This window comes from Macaca mulatta, chromosome 4 (assembly GCF_049350105.2).
Source record: "Macaca mulatta isolate MMU2019108-1 chromosome 4, T2T-MMU8v2.0, whole genome shotgun sequence".
Classification (NCBI taxonomy): Eukaryota; Metazoa; Chordata; class Mammalia; order Primates; family Cercopithecidae; genus Macaca; species Macaca mulatta.
Genome location: NC_133409.1, coordinates 2797650 through 2823101, shown reverse-complemented (window position 1 = coordinate 2823101; position 25452 = coordinate 2797650). Strand labels below are relative to the sequence as shown.

Below are 25452 nucleotides of genomic sequence, written 5' to 3'. Positions count from 1 at the left end.
GGAGAGATGAATTGCTAAATGGTTGTATCCCACACCGCGCTGGGAGGCTCAGCAGAACAGAGACCTGTGTCAAGCAGGGCTTCCTTCTCCACCAGGCCCTTCAGCCTGCATTTTAACCTGTGACTTGTGAGGAGATAGCCCGTGATCACACCGCAGGCCTGCTTACATTAGAGGAGGCAAAATGCCAATTCCTTTTACCCCTTTCCCCCCAGTAGAAACCCTGCTAATTCTTTTTAAAAAAGGGAGAGAGATCATGTATAGAAAACCTTTTTTACAATTTATTTCCTGTTGTTAATCTTTAAAAATGAGGTTCTAGCTAAGTGTAGGGTTTCAGTGGTGAAATTTTGACCATGTGAACACATAAATAAATATTTACAGTCTTTGGCAAAACACATGACGTTTCATCAACCTATAGGATAAATTTGTTTAGAAAAACATAAATAACTTACAAAAAATATGGTACATTCTAAATATTCACATCATCATCATTCCCACACCATTGTACGGTGGACCCCACAACACAGAAACAGAAAACCTGCACGCTGTTGACAGTCGCTACATTTAATGAAGTCTCCCAACGCTTCGTTGGTCTCGGGAATACAGCTCCACACAAAAAAGTAAAAAGTGCAGCAAAACAACAATACAACGATCAACCTCAAAGGAAACAACAAAAATAATTTTATCAAAATGCAATGTGTACATTAAGACTAAAGTTATGGATCGTTCCCATTTGGCATAGAAATGTGATGACTATTAACAGAAAGGGGAAAAAGATTTGCTCCCTATCAGATAGACAGACTTCTCTTACTAAACCCCTTACGTGGAGTGGGATGAGCGACTATTTCCTGCAGAAAGATCATGCAACTTAAAGCAAAAAAAAAAAAAAAAAAACCAACAAACAAAAAACAAAAACAAACTTGTGCATATTACACATGACTGATTACTGGGTGTGCCTGGCAAGACTAAATACTGATTCGTTTTCAGCATTTGAATTAAAAGAATTCCATATACAGCAGATAGATAACAGTAACAAATATTGAACTAAAATCACTGGCAACATTATATATTAAGGTTCCGTCATAAACTCCTCATTATTCTCTATTTATTCTGTTACAGCTTCTAGCATGCTTCATCATGACAACCTAATATTATAAAGCCTCATATTTTCACAGGATTATATACTTGTTAGATGTTTGTTTCTAGAAATTATGCTACATATGTGTTACTAGGCATATTTAAAATAAGTTATTGGTAAATGGAGCTGCATTCTATATTCATTTAATAAATATTAACAAAACATTTATAACTGGAACCTTAATGAAATGTATTATCAAATTAGGTAAAAGCAACTTGTCTGCAGTTACCAAAGCCTAGATACGAGTTAGATGTGCCTTTTCCGGCCTGTGCGTCTGCTCTGCCTCCTCTCAGGCAGCAAAGCTGGGGAAGGAGGCTCAGGCAGGAGCCTCCCCGACACCGCAGCGGCACAAGCAGCAGCTGAAGCGCAGCACTTTGCTCTGCTAACCTTTTACTTAAATGAGGTTTTGCCAAATCCACATCTGGAACCGCGTCACACCCATTTTGCAAGGATATTTGTTCTTTGATGAAACTGCATCTCTACTGCACATGAGGGCTTTCATTGTAGGACAAGAGGAGAGTTCGTTTATTTTTATAACTATTTTACATGTTCCAATTAGTTAATTGGTAGCTTATGTCATTTGCTATGCCTGTTGTCTTCTAATCTCTCCTTATTATAACATTACTTCAAATTTGAATTGAACCTTCTTTATAATTGATTTAATGGGATGTGTGTGTCATTGTAGAGCAGCTCTAATTCAAGAATAGTGACAACTTTAAGCACCAAAAGTAGTTCAGCAATATTTTTCATGCTTAATTTATCATAATGGCTTATGCACAATATTCCCTTCAACTCCATATACACATAAATACAATAAGTAATTACATTTTATATGTAAACGTCATTCTTTTTAAACAAACAAGAAAAAGCAATGTAATGGCATGCCCAATTTTCACTCCACATAAAGTCTCGTATATCACCAAACTGGTTTCCTCTAGTGGGTTAGATGTTCATCTCTAAGTTCCACTGATATTTATCCTCTGAAGGCACTTGGGTTTGGGTTTGCTGGCAAGAGGTGAGGAACCATCAGAGTTAAGGTCAAAGGACAGGAGGTGCTGCTGGAGAGAGAAGCCGCAAGGACCACGATGAACTGAGGTGTCTGGGGACCATGGCATGCACGGGGCATTGCCGGAAATGCAGCAAATCTTGTTTAAACATCTACAAAAAGAAAAAAAGCAATAAACAGAGTTAGGATGACTGGGCCATGGGTAGTGTTTTATTTTGTTTCACCTAGAACCTGAAATATAACTACTTTAATTAAAAATGAGAGCTACCATATGGATGGATGGATGGATGGGTGGATGGATGAAATGGATGGGTGGATGGATGGGTGGATGGATGAGATGGGTGGGTGGGTGAATGAGATGGATGGATGGATGGATGAAATGTATGTATGGATGGATGAAATGGGTGGGTGGATGGATGGGTGGATGGATGATGAGGTGGGTGGGTGGCTGGATGAGATGGATGGATGGGTGGATGGATGAGATGGATGGGTGGATGGATGGATGGATGGATGGATGGATGGATGAGATAGATGGATGGATGAGATGGATGGATGAGATAGGTGGATGGATGGATGAGATGGGTGGGTGGATGAGATGGATGGATGGATGGATGGGATAGATAGGTGGGTGGGGGATTAGATGGATGGGTGGCTAGATTGGTGGATGGATGAGTGGATGGGTGGGTGGCTGAGATGGATGGATGGATGGATGGATGGATGGATGGATGGGTGGGTGGCTGAGATGGATGGATGGATGGATGGATGGATGGATAGGTGGGTGCATGGATGGATGAGTAGGTGGGCGAGTGGATGAAATAGATGAGTGGATGAGATGGGATAGATGAGTGGGTGGGGGTGGATGAAATGGGTGGGTGGATGGGTGGATGGATGGATGAGATGGATGGATGGATGGATGGATGAGATAGGTGGGTGGATGAAATGGATGGATGGATGGATGGATGGATGGATGGATAGGTGGCTGCCTGGATGGATGAGTAGGTGGGTGAGTGGATGAGATGGATGGATGGATGGATGGGATAGATGAGTGGGTGGGGGTTGATGAAATGGATGGGTGGATGGGTGGGTGGGTGGATGGATGGATGAGGTGGATGGGTGAGTGGGTGGATGGATGGATGGATGAGGTGGATGGGTGGATGGATTAGATGGATAGGTGGATGGGTGGTTGGGTGAATGGATGGATGGATGGATGGATGGATGGATGGATGAGATGGGTGGGTGTGTGGGTTGGGTGGATGGATGAATGAATGGATGGATGGATGAGATGGATGGTTGGGTGAATGGATGAGATGGATGGGCGGATGGGTGGATGAATGGATGGATGGATGGATGGATGGATGGATGAGATGGATGAGATGAATGGATGGATGGATGACATGGATGGATGAGATAGGTGGATGGATGGATGGATGAGATAGGTGGGTGGGTGAATGAGATGGATGGATGGATGGGTGGGTGGGTGGATGGATGGATGGATGAATGGGTTGGTGGATGAGATGGATGGATGGATGGATGAGATAGATGGGTGGGTGGATGGATGAGATGAATGAGTGAGTGGGTGGGTGGGTGACTGAGATGGATGGATGGATAAGATAGATGGATGAGTGGTGGCTGGATGGATGGATGATGAGTGGGTGGGTAAATGGATGAGATGGATGGATGGATGGATGGATGGATGGATGGATGAGATGGATGGATATGTGGGTGGATGGATGGGTGAGTAGGTGGGTGAGTGGATGAGATGGAAGGATGGATGGGATAATGAGTGGGTGGGGGTGGATGAAATGGTTGTGTGGATGGGTGGGTAGATGGATGGATGAGATGGATGAGTGGGTGGGTGGGTGGGTGGATGGATTACATGGATAGATGGATGGGTGGATGGATGGATGGATGGATGGATGGATAGATGGATGGATGGATAGATGGATGGATGGATGGATGAGATGGGTGGATGGATGGATGGATGGATGGATGAGATGGGTGGGTGTGTGGGTGGGTGGATGGATGAATGAATGGATGGATGGATGAGGTGAATGGTTGGGTGAATGGATGAGATGGATGGGCGGATGGGTGGATGGATGGATGGATGGATGGGTGGATGGATGAGATATATGGGTGGGTGGATGAATGATATGGATGGATGGGAGGAAATGAGATGCCTTGAAAGTCATCCTAACATAAGAAGAAAACTTCCACAGAACAAACAGAGAAATCAACCCCAGCAGGGTTTTGCCCTGTTGGCCAGACTGGTCTTGAACTGCTGACTTCAGGGAATCCACCCGCCTTGGCCTCCCAAAGGGCTAGGATTACAGGCATGAGCCACTGCCCCCAGCCAAACACATGATTTTCAATGTGTAATTTTTGAGAAGCAGCCTGAGCCTTATTTCCCGCATCTGTGGAAGGGTAATGTGCACGTGAAGTCATGGAATTAGAGCAGATGGGATTCAAGTTATCTTCCAGGTCTATAATATTTTGATTCAAATATACTTGTAGTGAGATAACTATAGAGAAACCCCTTCCTTCTTTCCTTCCTTCCTTCCTGCCTGCCTGCCATTGCTAATGCAAGGGTACCAATCTAAAATGGCGTCAGGAGCCTGGAAAGTGGAGGAAATCTAGGAAACTCTAGGATATGGCACAATGAGGATGGGTGGGACCTGTAAATAATTGGAAAGTGTTCTACCAGAGGCATCCAAATGCAATTACCACAAACAACAATCCAAGCTGACCAAATGAAATGGCTGCTTGGAATGTGCGAGGGTCTCATGTGGTATTGTGCATTAGGTTTATTGCCCTGATGTACAGCTTTTGTAAGTGGAAAAGTGCACTTTCCCTTTCTGGGTGCCACATGCCTTCCCCACTAACCTGAAGCACTCACACTCACCTCTGCATTCGTACTTGAGGTCTGAGAAATAGACCATTTCTTGAGAGAAGACAAATAGACCCAGCCGCCCGCCAGCGTAGGTTTGGTCATAGATAGGTCCTGAGTCTGCCATGACCTGTTTTCCTTCATGCACTAAGACTCTAAAAATGGTTTGTAAAAAGAAGAAGAGGAAAGAAAGAAAACATGAACTCCATGAAGCATTCACCAGTGGTGGCAGGTCGGCTCCCGACACGAGCTGTGGATACCCTGCCCAGGGCTTCAGTGCCCCAGGGGGCATCACTGGCTTTCTCCTTTGGAGCTCCAGCCACCCCTGGTGCAGCACTGATCCAGGGCACGCCTCCCTTCTTGCAACCACACCATTGTCACAATCTGTGAGTTCACTTACAGTTAGCCGGGCAAGGGCTTTAGAGGAGACTCTGCCTTTGGTGGGGTGAGGAGGAAACTTCCCACTTCCTGGGAAGCCACACTGGACTCTCCCTACTTCACCATGTGCTAAAATCATGAGCTCACTGACTTCCCTCCCCACTGTAGAAGCTGTGTGGGAGCAGGACCAGATACACCAAGCCCCCAACAGGAGGATGGGGCGTAAGTGTGAATAAATGGGAGGCCCTCTAGGGAGACGTTCCAGCCAGGCCATGAGCCTGCACTTCACCCACACAGATCTGCCCACTATTGCCAGGGACTCACACACTCCTGGCATCTGTACAGAGTCTGGCCTGATCTTGGTGCTTATTAACTTTGAAGAAACAAAAACGAAAATACCTTGATTTTAAATTGACCACATTTTGTTTCAGTAAAAATCAATTACAAAAGCTGTTAAGCCAAGGGAAAAGATTCTGTTGGGCTAACCGTGTCAAAACTTCATACAACCGTGTTTTAAATTCAGCCATCTACATCATCAGAAACAGGTACAAATCTAGTCTCCAATAAAGCACATGCTAATTCTGTAAAGATGCAGTTATTCTAATTGCAGGTGTTCTCCCCTGCCTGGGCTATTCATTAGGAGAAAATACGGTTATCATCCCAAAAGTCATTTTAAAAACAAAGCAGATTGTATGTTCTCCTTTTCAACCGTTTTTTAAAACTATGTAATATTTAGTAGAGATGCAGGATAGAAAAGAGAAGGCAGTTAATGCTGAAAAATCTAGAGTAAAACAAAAAGTTAGAATTCACTTGAGCTTATTTGTCTACTAATGTTCAAACATTATATAATGTGCCATCCGATGGGAAGCCCCTTGGAAGAAATGCAGCTGTGCTGACCTGCCCTCACCTGATGTAGCCAGTCTTGGGCCTGTGAGTCAGGTGCCACCTGTAGGCTGTGTAGTCCTTCCAGCCAATGTTCCTGGGGTCATGCCATAAGGTTCGCACCTGAGGAAGAACACAGCACTCTTGAGTGCCATGGGCACCCAGGACCTTAACCACAGCCCCGTAACACCAAGCAGGAAGCAAAAACATGACTCTGAAAGTTCACATTTAAGGCTCATGGTGCTCCATCTCTCTCTGATGTGTTTATCATCCAAATCTCTACTGTAGATTGAAGCCCATGGACAGAGAGTGTGACTCAGGGCTGACAGCCCAGGCACCTGACCCTCAGATTCCTGGATTGAAGAGCCCAGGCACCTGACCCTAGATTCCTGGGTTCATGTCTGGATCTTCTCTTTCCTTGATACGGGATGTCGGGCAAAATACTTAAAGTTTTGATATTCAGTTCTACCTATCTCCAATTTTAAAAAATGTTTTTCATATTATATCTGATCGTTATGTCCTGTGCTCACTCCTGTTCTCCAGAGGAAGGTAAAAGAGGTTTAATTTGTAAGGGGATTAGCAACTGTGTTTAATGGGTAATAATCAAATGTGTTGAGTTGTAACCCCAGGCACAGTGTCTATAATAAAGTAAGATTATTAAAATAACTGTGCCTGGAGTTAAAATTGATAAAAACAAAATTGGGGTCTCGGGGTTGGACTGGTCCTGCTGAAACACCCGCAGCCACAGTGGCACACAGGAGATGCACGGGCCCGGCCGGCCATCCTCACCTGCCCCGGTGTGTTCCCCGTGTGCCACAGCGCGTTCCTCAGGTGCTCGCCCGTCCCCGTGGTGGAGTTCACCACCTTGAGGGACACGCCGGAGTAGCCATAGGCCCGCGTCGGCTGGTCCTCCCAGTAGGTCTGCGTCACCTGCTTCCACATCACCACGTAGAAGCGGCTGCTTGACTGGTACCCAAAGACGAAGCCGGCATAGTCGTCATCCCGGTCAGTGTTTACATAGAACGTGCCACTGAAGTCCACGGACCCAAACTCGTCAAAACCTGGATGCAATGCCATAAGGTTTTGTTAGAAACACCTTTCAGGTGGCCGGGAGCGATGGCTCATGCCTGTAATCCCAGCACTTTGAGAGGCTGAGGCGGGCAGAACACCTGAAGTCAAAAGTTTGAGACCAGTCATGGCAAAACCTCGTCTCTACTAAAAATACAAAAATTAGCCGGGCATGGTGGTGGGCACCTGTAATGGAGAATCACTTGAACCCGGGAACAAAGGTTGCAGTGAGCTGAGATTGTACCACTATACTCCAGCCTGGGCGACAAGAGCAAGACTCCATCTCAAAAAAAAAAAAAAAAAAAGAAGAAAGAAAGAAAGAGAAAAAGAAAAGAAAAAAACAGATTTCAGAAAGAAAGAAAGAAAGGAAGGAAGGAAGGAAGGAAAGAAAGAAAGAAAGAAAGAAAGAAAGAAAGAAAGAAAGAAAGAAAGAAAGAAAGAAAGAAAGAAAGAAAGAAAGAAAGAAAGAAAGAAAGAAAGAAAGAAAAGAAAGAAAGAGAGAGAGAAAAAGAAAAGAAAAAAAGAAACAGGTTTCAGGCAATCCTTGGCCCTGTGACCATCTGAGAATGGATGCCCAGCGGGCAGGGCGGGCTCCCCTCTTCATACCCAGTGGGCTCTTTTACCATGAGATTATTGGAATTGAAGGGATTTAAGAGTCAACTTACAAGAGTTCTGAGGGGGTTATGAGGTCCCATTTCATAGACCAAGTCTATAAAATAAAATGGTTTACTGACATTTCAGAGACTTCAGAGCGGCAGGTGCATGTGCCTGTCAAGCTTATCTAGGCAGACAGTTTCACAGACCATGGAAGGCTGGGGGCTTCCGGAAAGACCACACGGCATCGCACCTGCATGATCTTAAAGCACAGTCTGCATCCTCTGTGGGTGCCTCCCCCAGAGCAATTGCACCACCGCCGTGACTCAGAGACTCACCTACAGCGATGCCAGGGTCCGAGTTGGCCGTCTGAACCAGCTCCTTGCCTTGATGGCGAATGACCCAGTTGGGATCAATTTGGGTGGTCCCTTTGGGATCCAAGGGGACCATCTGGAAGTTCCTGAAGTCTGTCTCACTGATGGCATTGTTTTCAGGACACACATCATCAATATCTGGGACGTTGTCATTGTCAAAATCATCTTTACAAATATCACCCCGTCCATCACCTATGCACAAAGAACAAGCCAAAAAATAAAAAATAAAAATAACTAAAACACACACACACGAAACAAAGAAGCAAAGTTGGTGGTTTGCCATTTGCTTTTCTATGTCTGAGAAACATGAGTGTGTCATTCCCCGAACATCTAAGACTGAGTGCTTTGCAGTGTTTTGTGGATTCATGCTCTGCAATCTCCAAAACATTTGACTTCACTGCTGTGAGGAGCCTCAACTCTTTTCACAACATTTTTGTGATAAATACACAGCAAAGGCCAGCACAGCAAATTCACATAAAGCCATTTCTCACCGTGTTCCAAACTCAACGCTGAGGGTATAAAACCTGAATGGCTGTCAAGTAATATCAACCTGCATTTCCAGTTTTCTTTTTGGATAGTTTTCTGAATGTCTGTTATTACTTTTCTTAGTCATCCCTGCCTTTTATAGTCTATTGGGCATCAAAGCGGAACTCACACTAAAATGGTTTTTCCTAGGGAGACATGGACTTCTGCTGTTTAGGAGGTCCTTGTCAAGTTTTCAACAGGGTTGTGGCATAGTGGGGAGTGGGGATGAGGTGGGCCTGGTGCAAACAGGGGGGAACACGAATTTGCCACATGTGTCCAGTCAGCCTACAGCAATGACGATAACCTGACAGGCAGATAGCAACGTACTGAATTAGCTTTCACATGGCCTGCTGTTTTAGGAGGAAAGGTAAGTTGGATTGAATATCTCATCATATTCTTCAACTAGTTTCCGTTCTGTTCAAGAACATACTCCACCTACCGTGTGGCAGGCACGTAGTTGCTATCAGGGCACTCTGAAATGCTGAAATGCTGCTCTCCCTGTCAGCTTCTCTCCATCCCAGGCCCTCTCTGTGGAAAGGCTGCCTGGGGAGCAAGTCCCTGCCCACCAGAGCACGGAGTCCAGATGAGGCTTCCTGTGCTCACTCCATCCCTTCATGCTGCTCAGGGAGAACCCGGGAGCTGCCCTTCTGATCCCAGCGTCTCCCACGTACTTCTGAGTCATGCTGTCTCAGACGCCCCTCAAGTCCTTATCTCCATCTGTCAAGGACACAGCTTCCAAAAAGAGCCTGTGTCAGCCAGAGCCCAACTCCGAGTGAGGACCACTTTCTCACAGCCACCCAGGAATCCCCAGAGCACAGCTGTGCCCTTGTTTATTACTCAGGGACTCTGACTTTGAGGACTGCAGCCCATCCAGCTCCTTCCTCAGCACCCCCCGTGCCTATGGGCTACCTATTTATGCTCACCCCTGAGCAAAGCAGCTCTTCCTCTCACGCTTCACACTCGTGCCACTTTTGTTTGTTTTGCTCTTAAAAAAATGCTCTTAAAAAAATCCTCCCTGTCCTCTGCCTGGCCCCATATGCCAAATCTCCAATTCATCCTATGTTTATAACTGGCTTTGTTTCTAGGAGATCATCAATGATCTAGCAGTGACATGGGGGCAGGGATTTCTCCTCCTCCCAACGCGCACACACACTTGAGGCAGCACACCCGCTGAAGGGTACACAGTCAAGAATGTGCTGAGTGTCAGGGCAGAGGAAACTCATATTGCGTGGACCCATAGCTTTAAGAGGCCCAAAGTAACTGCCTTTTTTCCAGCAGCAGATTTAAGCTGATCTCTGTGTATACATGTCTCTGCCCTAGTGGGTTGCTCAGAAGCCGTTTTCCTCCACACCCGATGAGCTGGGAGAGCACCCACCGTCCAAGTCCTCCTGGTCTGGGTTGAACACAAGCCGGCAGTTGTCCCTGTCGTCGGGGACGCCATCGTTGTCATCATCGTGATCGCAGGCGTCGCCTTGGCCGTCGTTGTCGTGGTCGGCCTGGTTGGCGTTGGAGACGTAGGGGCAGTTGTCCTGGTTGTTCTGGTGGCCGTCGTCATCTATGTCCTCGTTGTTGTCACACTGGTCCCCGACGAGGTCGTTGTCCATGTCAGTCTAGGGGATGGGGCGTGAGGGAAACAGCAGAGGAGTGCCAATTTGAGGAGGTGGAGAGGAACCAGCAGGACGCAAGCCTGAGAGCCGCCTCCTCGTCCTGCAGCACAAGCCCCGGGTCACGCAAGGGCAGCTGGTCTAAGGTCACACCGACCCTGACGTCAGGACCAGCACTGGGGCCAGGAACCTCTCCACCCTCTGCCACCTCTCCACAGTAATTCACTTCACTAAAGGAAGACGTTGTGCTTCTTCACTAGACAAGCACGAACTACCAAGTAATCATGTCTCTTTTTTACATCATTTGCTAGAATATGTCCTATGGGCTGCATCAAGATGATTGTCTTCCCTTGTCTCTTTCAAACGCAAACCTGGGAATAAAGCCAGTTTCTAGTTGGCATCAGGAAAATGGGGAGAGAATTCTGTGAAGATGCAACCTCGCTCCAGCTGAGGAGGCGAAGGCATTTATTCATTTGGCCTATGGCCACTGAGATACAAGAATTGTGCTGCGATTTGAGTTGAGTAAATGTGTTCGATTGAAATCATTGAAAACTCCATGTTATCCTGTCTTGGCGGAGCTCATGGAAGACTGCCAAGGCCCCGTGGAGGGGACTGATGAGGACCTGAGACTCGCCCGTCCACGGCTGCCCTCAACTGGTCGGGGTTGTGCACCAGGGGGCAGTTGTCACAGTGACCCCCCACACCGTCACCATCCAAGTCCCTCTGATGAGGACCCCCAACCCCGCCTGCCCGCAGCTGCCCTCACCTGGTCAGGGTTATGCACCGGGGGCAGTTGTCCAGTGACCCCCCACACCGTCACCATCCACATCCCTCTGATGAGGACCCCCAAGCCCGCCTGCCCACAGCTGCCCTCACCTGGTCGGGGTTGTGCACCGGGGGCAGTTGTCACAGTGACCCCCCATACTGTCACCATCCAAGTCCCTCTGATGAGGACCCCCAACCCCACCAACCCTGCCTGTTCACGGTTGCCCTCACCTGGTCGGGGTTGTGCACCAGGGGGCAGTTGTCACAGTGATCCCCCACACCGTCACCGTCCGTGTCCCTCTGGTCAGTGTTGTAGACGTAGGGACAATTGTCTCGTTCATTGAAGACATCTGTTGGTGTTCAAAGGGGGAAAAAAACAAAAACAAACCACAAGGACAGGTGAGTTTAGGAGAAGCTCACTGGGTTCCTATCACGTGAAATTGCTTACAGCCACACTTTTATTTAATGATAATAAAAAGAAGCCTAAGAATATAGTAAAATATAAAGACTATTAGATTTTAGAAGAACATACGACGTATTTCATTACAACTCAAATTCCTTTCATTTGAAATAGAACCAACTTTTGGAGACTTCTGGGCAATGTTGCAGGAGGGGCAGCTGAATGTGCTGTCGCCGTGTAAATCTGAGCTTGCTAAATTGCTTCTTTCTCCCTAATACCCACTCAGAAAGTACGCGTTGAGTTCCTAGGAGCTTATCATCCATGCACATGAGTAGGAAAAAACAATGGCAGACAGTGGCAGGGTTTTTCGATGTCATATCTTATTTTAAGAAATCTGAAAATGATGAGTTGCATTGATACTGAAGTTATAAAAATATAACTAGCATTGAACTAAACAATCCCATCAGCGACAGTGTCACAAATGACAGAGCAAAACGTGACACGGCAGCGAGTCCACAGGAAGAGCCAGAACTGAGCTGAGACGCTCGCCTTGCTTTGGTCAGGTGAGGTCTGGAGAAGGGAAGTAAGGAGCCCCTAAAAAATAAAAACGGAAGGGACTGGGAGCTTGAGATCTGCATCCAGCACATCACAGACGCCACCCTGGATGAGAGCCGAGGAGCCCCCTGGCCACCACGAGCCCTTAGACAGCAACCCACCACATTCCCGAGACCGAGAAGAGGGTGGAGGCAGAAATCAGGGGAAAAGATTAGATTGAGAACCCTGCCGTGAGACCGAACAGCAGGTTGGGGTGGCTCAGAAGGGGTGTGGCTGGCGCCGGGCTGGGAAGAGGACCCCATGAGGCCCAGTGTGGAGGAGCTGGGGTCAAACCTCGGCGTGGACGTGAGCCTGCCCCAAGCTCTTGCTGGTTCTACAGAAGCGCTCGCCTGGTCTCCAGGCCCCCGAGAGAAGGAGCGGCCGTGCGGTGACAGTGGCACTGGGTTGCAGAGCTCGCTCGCCGTGCGGTGACTGTGGCACTGGGTTGCAGAGCTCGCTTACCGAGACCAGCAAAGCTCTCCAGGTAAAGCATCAGCCGGGAGCAGTGGCAGAGGTAGCCACAATACACCCATGTTATTCTAACTGAGCCCTGTGGGAGGAGCTTTCCAATACATATTTAGAAATAAGGGCGCAGAGACAGATGTCCCAGGATGGGGGCACAGGAGAGACCCACGGCTCCTGGAAGCTCAGTTTGATGAAAACATGTAATGGCTTCTTGGAATTTTTGAATGAAGGGTGAACTTTAGAAAAGATGCCATGAAGAAGCATGAGGCCCAGGACTGCGAGGCGGGGGTCAGAGAGAGGAGCATACCAAATGCATAGCTTTCTCTAGGGCGGTCCTGTGGCCGGTGTCCCCGACCCTCAGGAAAAGGCAAGGCAGAATAAGCATGGGCCCCTATGGGAATAACTGAACGAATCATTTAATCTTATAGTAGTGTAAAAATGAGAGGAGCTTATCAAAATTCAGAATAAAACATGAAGCTTGCAAATGCCTCCAACTGTGACCCTTAAAACGCATGCATTGGGCCGGGTGCAGTGGCTCACGCCTGTCATCCCGGCACTTTGGGAGGCCAAGGCAGGCAGATCACTTGAGGTCAGGAGTCTGAGACCAGCCTGGCCAACATGGTGAAACCCCGTCTCTCCTAAAAATACCAAATTAGTTGAGTGTGGTGGTGCGTGCCTATGATCCCAGCTACTCAGGAGGCTGAAACAGGAGAATCGCTCGAACCCAGTAGGTGGAGATCTCAGTGAGCCAAGATGGTGCCATTGCACTCCAGCCTGGGCAACAACAGTGAAACTCCGTCTCAAAAAATAAAAAATAAAAAAAAAAAACTGCATGTGTTGGAAGGAGCAGAAGCACTCACCGTCCCCGTCAATGTCCACGGAGCAGGCGTCACCCTCTCCGTTGCTGTCTGTGTCGATCTGGGCGGGGTTGTGCACGTAAGGACAGTTGTCACAGCGGTCCCCAACCTCATCCTTGTCGTAGTCAGCCTGGCGGGGATTGAAGAGGAGCTGGCAGTTGTCCTGGAAAAACAAGAAAGGGAAGACTTTAACGAAGATCATAGGAATGTGTGTCAAGCCGTTTAGCACTTATAAGTTATGTACTAAAAACTGATGAAAATCAATATAGAAATCAAACAAACACAAAAGCCAGTTAGGGCTGGACAGTGGCTCACACCTGTAATCCCAGCACACCAAAAAGTCAGTTAGGGCCGGGCGCGGGGGCTCACACCTTTAATCCCAGCACTATGGGAAGCTGAGGCGGGCAGGTCACCTGAGGTCAGGAGTTCGAGACCAGGGCTGGGCTCAGTGGCTCACGCCTTTAATCCCAGCACTTCAAAAAGCCAGTTAGGGCCAGGCGAGGTGGCTCACACCTTTAATCCCAGCACTTTGGGAGGCTGAGGCAGGCAGATCACCTGAGGTCAGGAGTTCGAGACCAGCCTGGCCAACATGGTGAAACCCCATCTCTACTAAAAATACAAAAATTAGCCAGGCTTGGTGGTGTGCGCCTGTAATCCCAGCTACTCGGGAGATGAGGCAGGAGAATCGCTTGAACTCAGAAGATGGAGATTGCAGTGAACCAAGATCATGCCATTGTACTCCAGCCTGGGTGACAAAATTGAAACTCCGTCAAAACAAAAAAAAAGCCAGTTAGCCCTCGCCAAACACTTTTTCAATATAAAATAATTTTATCATCATTTCTGTTGAAAATTCGGAGATTGCTGAGGCAAAAACAGTATAACATACACTTCATGGTGAGGAGAGATGTAAATATCAAATAAATGAATGGATTAGTGAGTCAATGTCTCCATCAAAGTCAGATGTAAGAAAGCAGTGAGTAAAAACGTAATCTATTCTTGCTAGAGCTGCTTTGTGTGCAAATACGTTAAACCATTTGTGTTTGCAGCAATTTTCTCAGAAAAATGATAATATTTTAAAGGTTGCCATAAAGGCAAGTCTGTCACTCGTGGTGGTGTCAGCCTTGCCCATCACTGGCTCCTCCGCAGAAGGAGAGGAGGTCTTCTATTTTTGTGCAGTTAAAATAGAAAAATTATTCAAAACATTTCCGGCAGCACACTCTGGGCAGTCCCATGCACTGAGGTAATCCGCTTTTGCAAGTGACTGACTTTACAGTGACCTTTGGGAACTGCTTATGCACAAACGCTTGCAAGACAATGGCAGTTACGTTGATAAGGGCTGTTTGGTATAAAGCGGCCTCCTGCGGACCTCACTGCTCCTGGAACCCAGGACAGGTACGCGGCACGAGCCGATCCTACCTTCTCATCGGTCACACCATCATTGTCGTCGTCATCATCACAGGCATCGCCAATCCCGTCCTTGTCAAAGTCTTCCTGCCCAGAATTCGGCAGATGGGGGCAGTTATCCTGCAATTAGAGAAGGAAGAATACTTGGAAAAACATTCAGGAAAGCGCCTCTTTCAGGAATGCAGGTGAAATGAAACCAGCTTGGCTCTGAGGAAGGAAGCGTCCCCCGTCTGTCCTCGATCTCGAGTGGGAGCTAAGAGAGGAGCCAAGAGGCCAGAGGCGCATGGATTTCTTCTCAACTCCTGCCCTGGAAATGACGTCACCACTACTCATGAGGGAGACAAAAGAAACTAGTGTTCGGAGCCCAGGATCCCAGTGAGGTTGCCAAACAACGGCAGAAACAAGAAGAGAATGACAAGGTATTGCTCTGAGAGAACATGGGAGAGAAAAGAGGCTTTAGTGGCGCTTTCCTTCCCACAGACTTCAGCTCATAAATCAAAATGCCAAAGCTTATAAACATTTAACCCTCACCAGCCAAAAGATCTCAAAGAAAACAGTCTTTCAAATATGTATGTGATATGTTCAGAAACCAGGGCTGAGAACTTGAAATTATCTGCTAACTCAGCTCTTCACGATGAGTGGGTAATGCATGTAATAGGGCAAAAAACTCATTTCATTTCAGCCCAATTATACCATAATTTAAAGCTGAGTTGTACAGACACTAACAACTCGAGGGAACTGGAAATCTAGGAAAAGGTAGAGAGTAGAGCATCTGTTTCAGTTTCCTGAACACGTGTACAAGAGCCCCAACGGGTGTCTCCTCCCCGTGGCTCAAAGTACATCACTCATTGAATCAGAAAACAGAATGTGGAGTCTTGTCCTGGAGCCCAGAGTTTCAGCACTCACAGATCAAGAAAGGACAGTATGTTGCTTGTCATGGAGGACATGGATCCCAGATGGGGGCCCCTGGCAATGGGGAGGATCCAGCACCTGTGTGTCAGGTGAATATGGGAACAGGCACGGGGTCCCTTGTCAAGTCTCTCTTTTAAATTATTTTGTGTGTGTGAGTGTGTGTGTGTGTGTGCGTGTGTGTATATATTTATATATTTTTGTGCAGTTAAAATAGATAAAATTATTCAAAACATTTCTGGCAGCACACTCTGGGCAGTCCCATACACACACGCACACACACACACACACACACACACACACACACATATGTAACTTTGTAAATTATGTACCATTTTCAAAATTATTAAATTTCCATCTAAAATTCCACAACAATGGAAAGAATAATCGGGATATCTTCCAGCAGCATGGTCTCAGCTACAGCTGACTTTCTGAAATCAGGGGCTTCAGGAAGTATAGGCTGGGTAGGCAAGGGGTGTAACATAGGTTGGGATCAGTGCCTCATTGATTTTAAAACATATTCATATTTTGTTTCAGTATTTTCAGTCAGTATTTGCCATCTTTAGTCAAGAGGGACTGAAAGGGAAAATTAACACAAATTCACAAGTGTGATTAAATGTTAAATAAAAATGAATATAGTTATATTTTCAAGTGGTATTTTGTGTCAGTTTGTGGCATTTCCATGTCTGACTTTCTTAAGGCATAAAACTGCAGTAACACATTTTGGGGCACCCTGTGCGGTGGACTGAGTAGTGGTCCCCACTGTGGATGTCCACGTCGTAATGTCTGGAGCCTGGGAATGTCACCTGACATGGCTGAAGTGAATTTCATCTTATATGGTAACAAGTGCAATTAGGTTAAGGACTTTGAACAGAGAGGCTCGTCCTGGATTATCTGGGTGGGCCCTAAACACAAGCACAGGTGTTCTTATCAGAGAGAGGCAGAGGAAGCTTCGGGAGAGAAAGGCACTGGAGAAAGTGGTATGAAGACAGACCAGAGGTCAGGGTGATGCAGCCACCAGCCCCAGAAGCCCAGCGACGGCTGAGCCAGAGAAGCTGGGAGAAGCAGAGGGAGCATGGCCCCGCTAGCACCATGACGTCGTGTTTCTGGCCTCCAGAGCTGCGAGGTAACAGATTTTTGTTGTTCTGAGCCTCCTGGACCGTGGTGTTCGTTCCGGTGGCCACAGGAAAGCGGTCCAGCCTGTGATGGGCCCCGAAGGAGCTCCTTCTCCCAGCCAGCTGAGCTGCTCCTTATACCGCAACACGCCTGGGCTTTGGGAAGAAAACCACGTCCTAACTCTTTCCAAGTGACAAAGCCTGGCCATACCTGCCTGAGACACAATGGCCTCGGCACAGCCTGGAGCTGAGCGTGGAGCTGGCGGCGTCCTCCCTCTACTCACACTTTCGAGTGATGCGATGCACACAGCTGCAAATATGGGCCAAGGTGCCTGCTGTTCTCTGGTGCCCAGCAGCGGGCAGCGCCAGAGTGTGGATGTGTCTACTAAGGACCCCCAGAAAGGGGACCGGGGGGACGCATTCAACCTGGTGATCAGGCAAGAGGCCTTGGAGACGCTCCCTCCAAATTCACCAGGCTTCGAAATTCGCTGTGCTCCCCTCCTCGACGTAGCGTCCCTGGCATCAGGAGGAGGGCTGACCGCCATGGCCCTGGGTGCCCTGCGAGCCCCGCGCCTCACCTTGATGCAGTGGTAGGTGGCGTTGGTGGCGCAGACCAGGTTGAGGTTGGGCCAGCCGTCCAGGTCCGAGTCCTCCCCGCAGATGAGCCCGTCGCCCGCGTAGCCTGTCTGGCACTCGCACTTGTACATGGGGTCGCTGAAGTGGCCCAGGTAGATGCACTCTGCGTGCTTGTGGCAGTTGTGTGTCTTGTCCTTACATGGGTTTTCGGGCTCACACACCTAAGGGGAGAAGGGCTGTGTGGTTAGTGACAGGCAGGATGATGGCTCTGGAGGCATCGAGGCAGGAGGTCGGGCACCGTGGCCCCCAGCAGGCCCCGTCCCAAGCAGACCCAAGTCCTGACGTGGGAAGGGCTTTCTGGACGTGCACTGCAGGTGCTGTTTGTTCCTGAGGCTCTGTGAGTGACTCAGTCATCGTTTCTGAGCCTCGGCTGCAGCTCACCAAGGGATGCCGCTAATAGCTGAGAGGTTGTGGCCTGACCTTCACAGGCCTCACCTGAGCACTCAGCCCTTCACCCCGTGCTGAGAGGAGCCGCCAAGCCGTGTCGGTGCTCAGCTTCCCCGGGCCAGCCCCTCCCATGTCTCTCCTGGGCCACACCACCCCTTCCTCTCCTTCCTCCTGCTTCTTTTGCGAACTCATTTGATTTTTCCAAAGCCTCCACAACACACAAGGAAGGCCGGCCTTGCGTACTTGCTTTTCCGTCTTGGCTGCCTCCAGGCCAACCCCAGTGGGCTGGCTCCCTCTGTATCGGGGTGGGCAGGGCAGGCAGTGGAAGCCGGGCTGAGTGTTGACACAGCGAGGCACCTTGCTGGTGGAGAAGCAGATGTCGGGGACCAGGGCACACTGTGGGGACAAGCAGACGTGAGAGGCCACTCCCGACCTCCAGGGCGCCCACAGCCCAGGGCGGGGTCACCCACCTCGTCCAGGTCCTCACAGTGGGTGCCATTACCCAAGAAGCCCACGGGGCAGGAGCCGCAGGACCAGGACCCGTCGGGGAAGCTGCTGCACTGGGCTCCCGGGAAGCAGGGGTTGGATAAACAGCCATCTGGGTGGGAGAAGGTGCAGCAGAGTTAACCACGCACCCTGCACAGCACAGAGGGAAGGCCGCCCTGCGTGCTGTCAAACACTCTGGATGTCCTTGTCATCAAACTGTGTAGTCAGGAATACTGCGGTGTGATTCTGGATGAGCATCTAGGGGCGCCATTTCCAAGAATGCATTGCTCAGCTGGACACAGTGCAGTGGGTTACAGAAGCACACGCACACTATGACTACACGCCACGGGCCACACCACACAGCTACCCACACGCCACCTTCCACACCACCCAACTACCTACGTGCCACATTCCGGACCACACATCTACCCACATGCCACCTTCCACACCGCACAACTACCTACATGCCACATTCCAGACCACACAACTACCATGTGTCACATTTCACACCACACCGCGACCCACACACCATGTTCCACACCACGCAATTACCTACACACCACGTTTCACAACACACAGCTACTCACATGTCACGTTTCACACTACACAACTACATATTACATTCCAGACCACACATCTATCCATGTGCCACGTTCCACACTGCACAGCTACCCACATGCCATGTTTCACAACCCACATGCCCCGCTCCGGATCATATCACAGTTTACATGCCGTGTTTCACACCACATAACTACCCACATGCCACATTACACACTGAACAACCTACGTGCCATGTTCCAGACCATAGAACTACCTACATACCACATTCCAGACCACACAACTACCCATGTGCCATGTTCTACACTGAACAACTACCTACATGCCATGTTCCAGACCATACAACTATCCAGATGCCACATCCCAGACCACACAACTATCCATGTGCCACATTCCATACCATGCAACTACCCACACACCATGTTCCATACCACATAACTATCTACATGCTATGTTCCCAGCCACACAGCTACCCAAATGCCACAGTCTACACCACACAACTACCCACTTTCCACAGGCCACACAACTACCCACATTCCACAGGCCACACCACACAACTACCCACATTCCACAGGCCACACCACACAACTACCCACACACCACATTCCACACTACACAACTACCCACATTCCACAGACCACACCATACAACTACCCACATTCCACAGGCCACACCGCACAACTACCCACATTCCACAGGCCACTCCACACAATTACTCACACACCGCATTCCACACCACACAACTACCTGCATTCCACAGGCCACACCGCACAACTACTCACATTCCACAGTCCACACCACACAATTACCCACACACCGCATTCCACACTACACAACTACCCACATTCCACAGGCCACACCGCACAACTACCCACATTCCACAGGCCACGCCACACAATTACTCACACACCGCATTCTACACCACACAACTACCTGCATTCCACAGGTCACGCCACGTGGCATCTTTTCTGTTTTTACATTAGAAATACAGGAGGACTGAAATACAGATGTGAAAAGCAGTTATCTTCTCATGTGCAACTAAAATGGATTTTTCTTTTCTGTGTTTTTCATCTAGTTTCCCAAAGCGTTTGCATTTGTCATCAGAACGGAAGCCGGTTTCAGTGCCCCCACTGCCACCCCTCACTCACCCACGGGGCAGCTCCTCTTGTTGCACATCTGGCGTTCCTGCACGTCCCCCACGCAGGCCTTCCCTCCGTACTGAGGCTCAGGGCTGTTGCAGACCCGGGTGCGCTCCCGGATCCCACCGGCACAGGTGACAGTGCAGGCCGACCATGGGGACCAGGGGCTCCAGCGGCCATCGACTGTGGGGAAAACCAACGTGGAGAGCTCAGAGCAAGGCCCGGGGTGGAGAACACGAGCTGGCTGAGTGAGAGGGAAAAGCAGGTGGGACGTGGTGTTCCCTATACAGCCTCACAAACTGGTTTCTCCCCGGGTTGGCTGACTACAGGTCAGAGCGTGATCGCACCACTAAGCCTGCTGCAACGGTGTATTCCAGGAGTGGTGCAGATGACAGCGTTTCCAGTGGTTTTGCTGCAATCTCTTGGCCTCCAGAAGACAAATCATACCACCTCCTCTTTTTAATAAAAGAATTTTTTTAATAGAGAGGGTCTCGCTATGTTGCCCAGGCTGCTCTCAAACTCCTGGCCTCAAGCAATCCTCCTGCCTCAGCCTCCCACGGTGCTGGAATTACAGGCGTGAGCCACCGTGCCCCGCCCCACACCACCATTTACACTGAGAAGCTCAGAACTCCTCGCCAAGGTGTCCCTCTGTCATGGAGGGTGACCTCAACTCAGAAGCCTGGTGTGACACTCGATGTCCTCATAAGCAGTATCCACGAGGCGTGAGCACCGCTGAAAGCAATCCCTGCACACCCTTTTGTTCTCAGCATGTCCATGCACTTCCTGAGCCAGGTCTCCCTGGGGAAGCCCTTGATGCTTTGGACCAAGTGCTCTGTAACTCCCACCCCACCCCAGTCTGCACAGGCGCAGGGAAAGGCTATTTCAGAGAGACACAGTTCTGTGCATCTGCGGTATCCTCTGTCCACACTCACTCCCATCTACACTCCTTACCTGTCCACACTCACTCCCCCATCCACACTCACTCCCTGTCCACACTCACTCCCCCATCCACACTCACTCCCCATCCACACTCACTTCCCCGTCCACACTCACTCCCCATCCACACTCACTCCCCGTCCACATTCACTCCCCGTCCACACTCACTCCCCCATCCACACTCACTCCCCCATCCACACTCACTCCCCGTCCACACTCACTCCCCCATCCACACTCAGTCCCCCGTCCACACTCACTCCCCTGTCCACACTCACTTCCATCCACACTCACTTCCCCGTCCACACTCACTCCCCATCCACACTCACTCCCCCATCCACACTCACTCCCCCATCCACACTCACTCCCCATCCACACTCACTCCCCGTCCACACTCCCTCCCCATCCACACTCACTCCCCCATCCACACTCACTCCCCCATCCACACTCACTCCCCATCCACACTCACTCCCCCGTCCACACTCACTCCCCTGTCCACACTCACTTCCATCCACACTCACTTCCCCGTCCACACTCACTCCCCCATCCACACTCACTCCCCATCCATTCTCACTCCCCCATCCACACTCACTCCCCCATCCACACTCACTCCCCATCCACACTCACTCCCCCATCCACACTCACTCCCCTGTCCACACTCACTTCCGTCCACACTCACTTCCCCGTCCACACTCACTCCCCATCCACACTCACTCCCCATCCACACTCCCTCCCCCATCCACACTCACTCCCCATCCACAGTCACTCCCCATCCACACTCCCTCCCCCATCCACACTCACTCCCCATCCACACTCCCTCCCCCATCCACACTCACTCCCCATCCACACTCACTCCCCATCCACACTCACTCCCCATCCACACTCACTCTCCATCCACACTCACTCCCCCGTCCACACTCACTCTCCATCCACACTCACTCCTCCGTCCACACTAACTCTCCATCCACACTCACTCCCCATCCACACTCACTCCCCCGTCCACACTCACTCCCCCGTCCACACTCACTCTCCATCCACACTCACTTCCCCGTCCACACTCACTCCCCATCCACACTCACTCCCCATCCACACTCACTCCCCCATCCACACTCATTCCCCCATCCACACTCACTCTCCATCCACACTCACTCCCCCGTCCACACTCACTTCCCCGTCCACACTCACTCTCCATCCACACTCACTCTCCATCCACACTCACTTCCCCGTCCACACTCACTCTCCATCCACATTCACTCCCCATCCACACTCACACCCCATCCACACTCACTCCTCCATCCACACTCCCTCCCTGTCCACACTCAGTCCCCCGTCCACACTCACTCACTTCCATCCACACTCACTCCCCATCCACACTCACTCCCATGACAGAGCTGCAGTGCTGGCTCATTCTTCTTTTAATTACAGTCTCTTCTGAACCAGGATGAAACGGGACTATCTCAGAGGAGGCTGGCGTTGAGCACAGGTGAGCAGAATTAATCACAAAGGATGGGTCCAGTACTGAGCCAGGCCTGGGCTAGCAGCCCCCTTTGCTGCTCAGCTGGACTGGACTGGAACAGACCCTGGCACCCCGGATCACTGTGAGCCGCCTGCGAACCCACCTACCCAGGGCCCCGTCTTCACCACACTTACTTGGGCATGGGGCACCCTGGCAGGCTTTGGTCTCCCGACCACTCCCTTTGCAATTCTTGCCCCCCATCTGGGGCACTGGGGAGTTGCAGAGACGAATGCGTGTGATGTTGCCGACTCCACAGGTCACAGAGCATGAAGACCAAGGTGACCAGTGGCTCCAGCCGCCATCCTGCCGGACTAACACAAGAAGCACAGAGAGATCAGGCTGTGCCGCGTAGAGGGGCGTTTGCCTATAAACCATGTGCCTTATTAACTGAGAAGCATCTCACAGCTGCCGAGGAGAGGGCAGGAGAATCCCTCCCATCAGCCGGGAGGAAAAGCCTCGCCTGGCCAGAATCCTTGCAAAGGCCCAGCGCCTCCTGAGGACAGCTTTGTCCCTTGCAAAGGTCTCAAAGGCTGAGGGAAGCCCAGCCCCACCCCCACAGGCATGCGGGTGTCACACGCCCAACACTCACTGCGGGTGTCACACTTGCTCAGGCTGCAAGCCCGTGTCTGGATGGAGGGCCCCAAGCAGGTGTTGCTGGTGACGTCACAGGACCGGCCTCTCTGCTGCGTCCCAGAGCCACACGTCACCGAGCACTCGGTCCACTCTGCCCACGGAGACCAGCCCTCCTCACCGTCCACCGCTGCCAGAGGAAGCAAACACAGTGGAATCAGGCCCTGCCTTGCAGACGTGCCACAGAACAGAACAGGCACAGGGCAGCTGGCGTGGGGCCGCAGTTCATGCATCCAGGAGTCTGAGGAGCCACTGCCTGGCTGGGGCAGGTGGACGTCCCGGTGGCTGGGCTGTGGCTCTGTGGGACCCAAGTCTGTGACCAGCACAGGACTTCAGGGGCTGCCTTTCAAGGGAAGAGCAGAAATGCATTTCTGGGTCTACTGTTGGGTGCCGTGGGGAGCTAAATCCGTGTGTGTCCAGGAAAGTCTTCTAATCGATTTTATAAAATAGCTTGCCAAAGACATTGCTGAATCTTTTCTACCTGAGGTTTCATTAAAGTTATAAAGACTTAATGTATTTCCATTTAACCTCTGTTCACTGATGTACGTAATGTAGTGAAACATTTCAATTATTGGTGAAAATTACAGGTCACTTATTTCCAAGTAAACTGAAACAAGCTAATAAAAAGGAGATTCCCTGTAAAGAAATTCCTCACAGGTAATCACAGCCCCCAAATGGAAAGAAAGAGCAACCTGATGCAAGAAATCATTCCCGTAAGGAGAGAAACCCAATGAATGTGCCATGACTCAGCGTTCCAGAAAGCAGGGAAAGAAAAGAAAAGAAAAATGGTCAAGGCGATCTTTTCCTGGTTATGATGCTCTTGGTAACATAAGATATCTCCTTCTAGTCTAATGTGGGCCATTTAATTATCAAGATTATATTTTTATGCTGTGCCAGGAGCAATCTGGCTTTGTGAATACCTAACAGGCACTTTTATGCGTACTGAATTGTTGATTTTCATTATAAGACTAACCATATAGGGGATATATTTTCTGCATTTTACAGGCAATAAATCTGAAACTCAGAAAAATCCCATTGTATTCAAAATCACAGAGTGGCAGAGCGTGAGCTCTGAGTCCCTTCATTCTCTGTCCGCATCAGAGTTAAGGTGTCCTGAGGATGACAGAGCTCTGGGGCCACAGGAACATTCTGGGAATGTTTGGGGGATGGTGACTTTTAGTTTGGGAGAAGCGTTGCCTGCTCTTAGTGCAGCAGCAACTTGCGGGGTGGACCTGAAGCACCTTGCCTGGATAGCAAGGCACTGGGGAGCCATGGATGGCTCAGGAGCTCTGGGTGGGGTCAGCAGAGCCAACTTGGGAAGGGAACTTGGGGCAGGGGTGGGAGGCAGCACAGAGACCCGAGGGCAGCGTTGGGGTCAACTCAGTCTCTGAACGTGCACTGAGTTTCCAGGGTGGCCCGGGACCCCCAGGGTGTCCACGCGTGGTTCCTCTCTGTCTCAGGTTCTGTTCCTTGGAACGTATTTCTATCACTTAGAACATATTCCTTGGGTAACAGTCTTTGGTTTTTGTTTGTCTGATTTCCTATGGTTCTTATCCAGGAGTGTGTGTACAGTCATCACTCGCCGCCGTAACACAGTCACAGATCTACGTGTGTTCTCTGACTGAGCTGGGGCCCCATCAAGGCCTGTTCTGGGCTCACCTGCATGACCCCTGGGCTCAGCTTCCTCGTCTGAGAAGCATCAGGACAGGCCTTCCCACCCCCACGTTCCCAGGGCTTCCACACTCCTTTCTGGCCACGATTCAGTCCTCAGCGGACGACCAGTGGCCTAGGGTGGCCCCCTGATTCCCTCACCTGTCCTCATGGGGCTGAACCTCACTCTTCTCCGCCAAAACCAACCAATGAATCAATAAACAAACAAGCATGGACGTCCTAAAAATGCAGGATGCGCTCGCCGGCTGGCGATACTCACAGTGGAGGCAGGAGGGGCAGCATTCGCCTTCCACGAAGGACGGGCTGGCGCAGGTCGCGGGCGGGCAGGTGATTTGGTGGCAAATGGTTTTAAATTTCTACAAGTGAAGAAAGGCATGCATGAAACACTCATTTAAAAGCAGGGGACATTGGTACAAGGGCTGAGACTAGAAGGAGTCGACAGAATGGCTGAATGTTTTCCATCCTATGGACCGTACGTTACAAACAGAGATGTGAAAATAAGGGCATCTTTTTCTCCCATTAGTGCTCAGAGCCTGA

General features: G+C 49.8%; 1 protein-coding gene across 2 annotated transcripts in view; it reads right to left on the bottom strand.

Moving 5' to 3' along the window:
- Positions 1–256: 256 nt before the first annotated feature.
- Positions 257–25452, bottom strand: part of THBS2 (thrombospondin 2) — a 38668-nt gene continuing 13472 nt past the window's right edge. The window contains exons 7-22 of one of the 2 annotated variants that reach the window (XR_013416938.1): positions 25175–25271; positions 23204–23374; positions 22749–22925; positions 20175–20348; positions 18453–18580; positions 18226–18378; positions 17538–17756; positions 14948–15055; positions 13535–13694; positions 11327–11565; positions 10222–10456; positions 8286–8513; positions 7075–7346; positions 6311–6408; positions 5041–5180; positions 257–2293 (exon numbers count right to left, since the gene is read on the bottom strand). Coding sequence is in view for 1 of the 2 variants with exons in the window: in XM_015137723.3 (XP_014993209.3) it covers positions 2286–2293; positions 5041–5180; positions 6311–6408; positions 7075–7346; positions 8286–8513; positions 10222–10456; positions 11447–11565; positions 13535–13694; positions 14948–15055; positions 17538–17756; positions 18226–18378; positions 18453–18580; positions 20175–20348; positions 22749–22925; positions 23204–23374; positions 25175–25271 (2487 nt within the window). In the remaining variant the exon portion in view is untranslated. The remainder of the gene's footprint in view (positions 2294–5040; positions 5181–6310; positions 6409–7074; positions 7347–8285; positions 8514–10221; positions 10457–11326; positions 11566–13534; positions 13695–14947; positions 15056–17537; positions 17757–18225; positions 18379–18452; positions 18581–20174; positions 20349–22748; positions 22926–23203; positions 23375–25174; positions 25272–25452) is intronic. The other variant, XM_015137723.3, reaches the window with a different exon arrangement.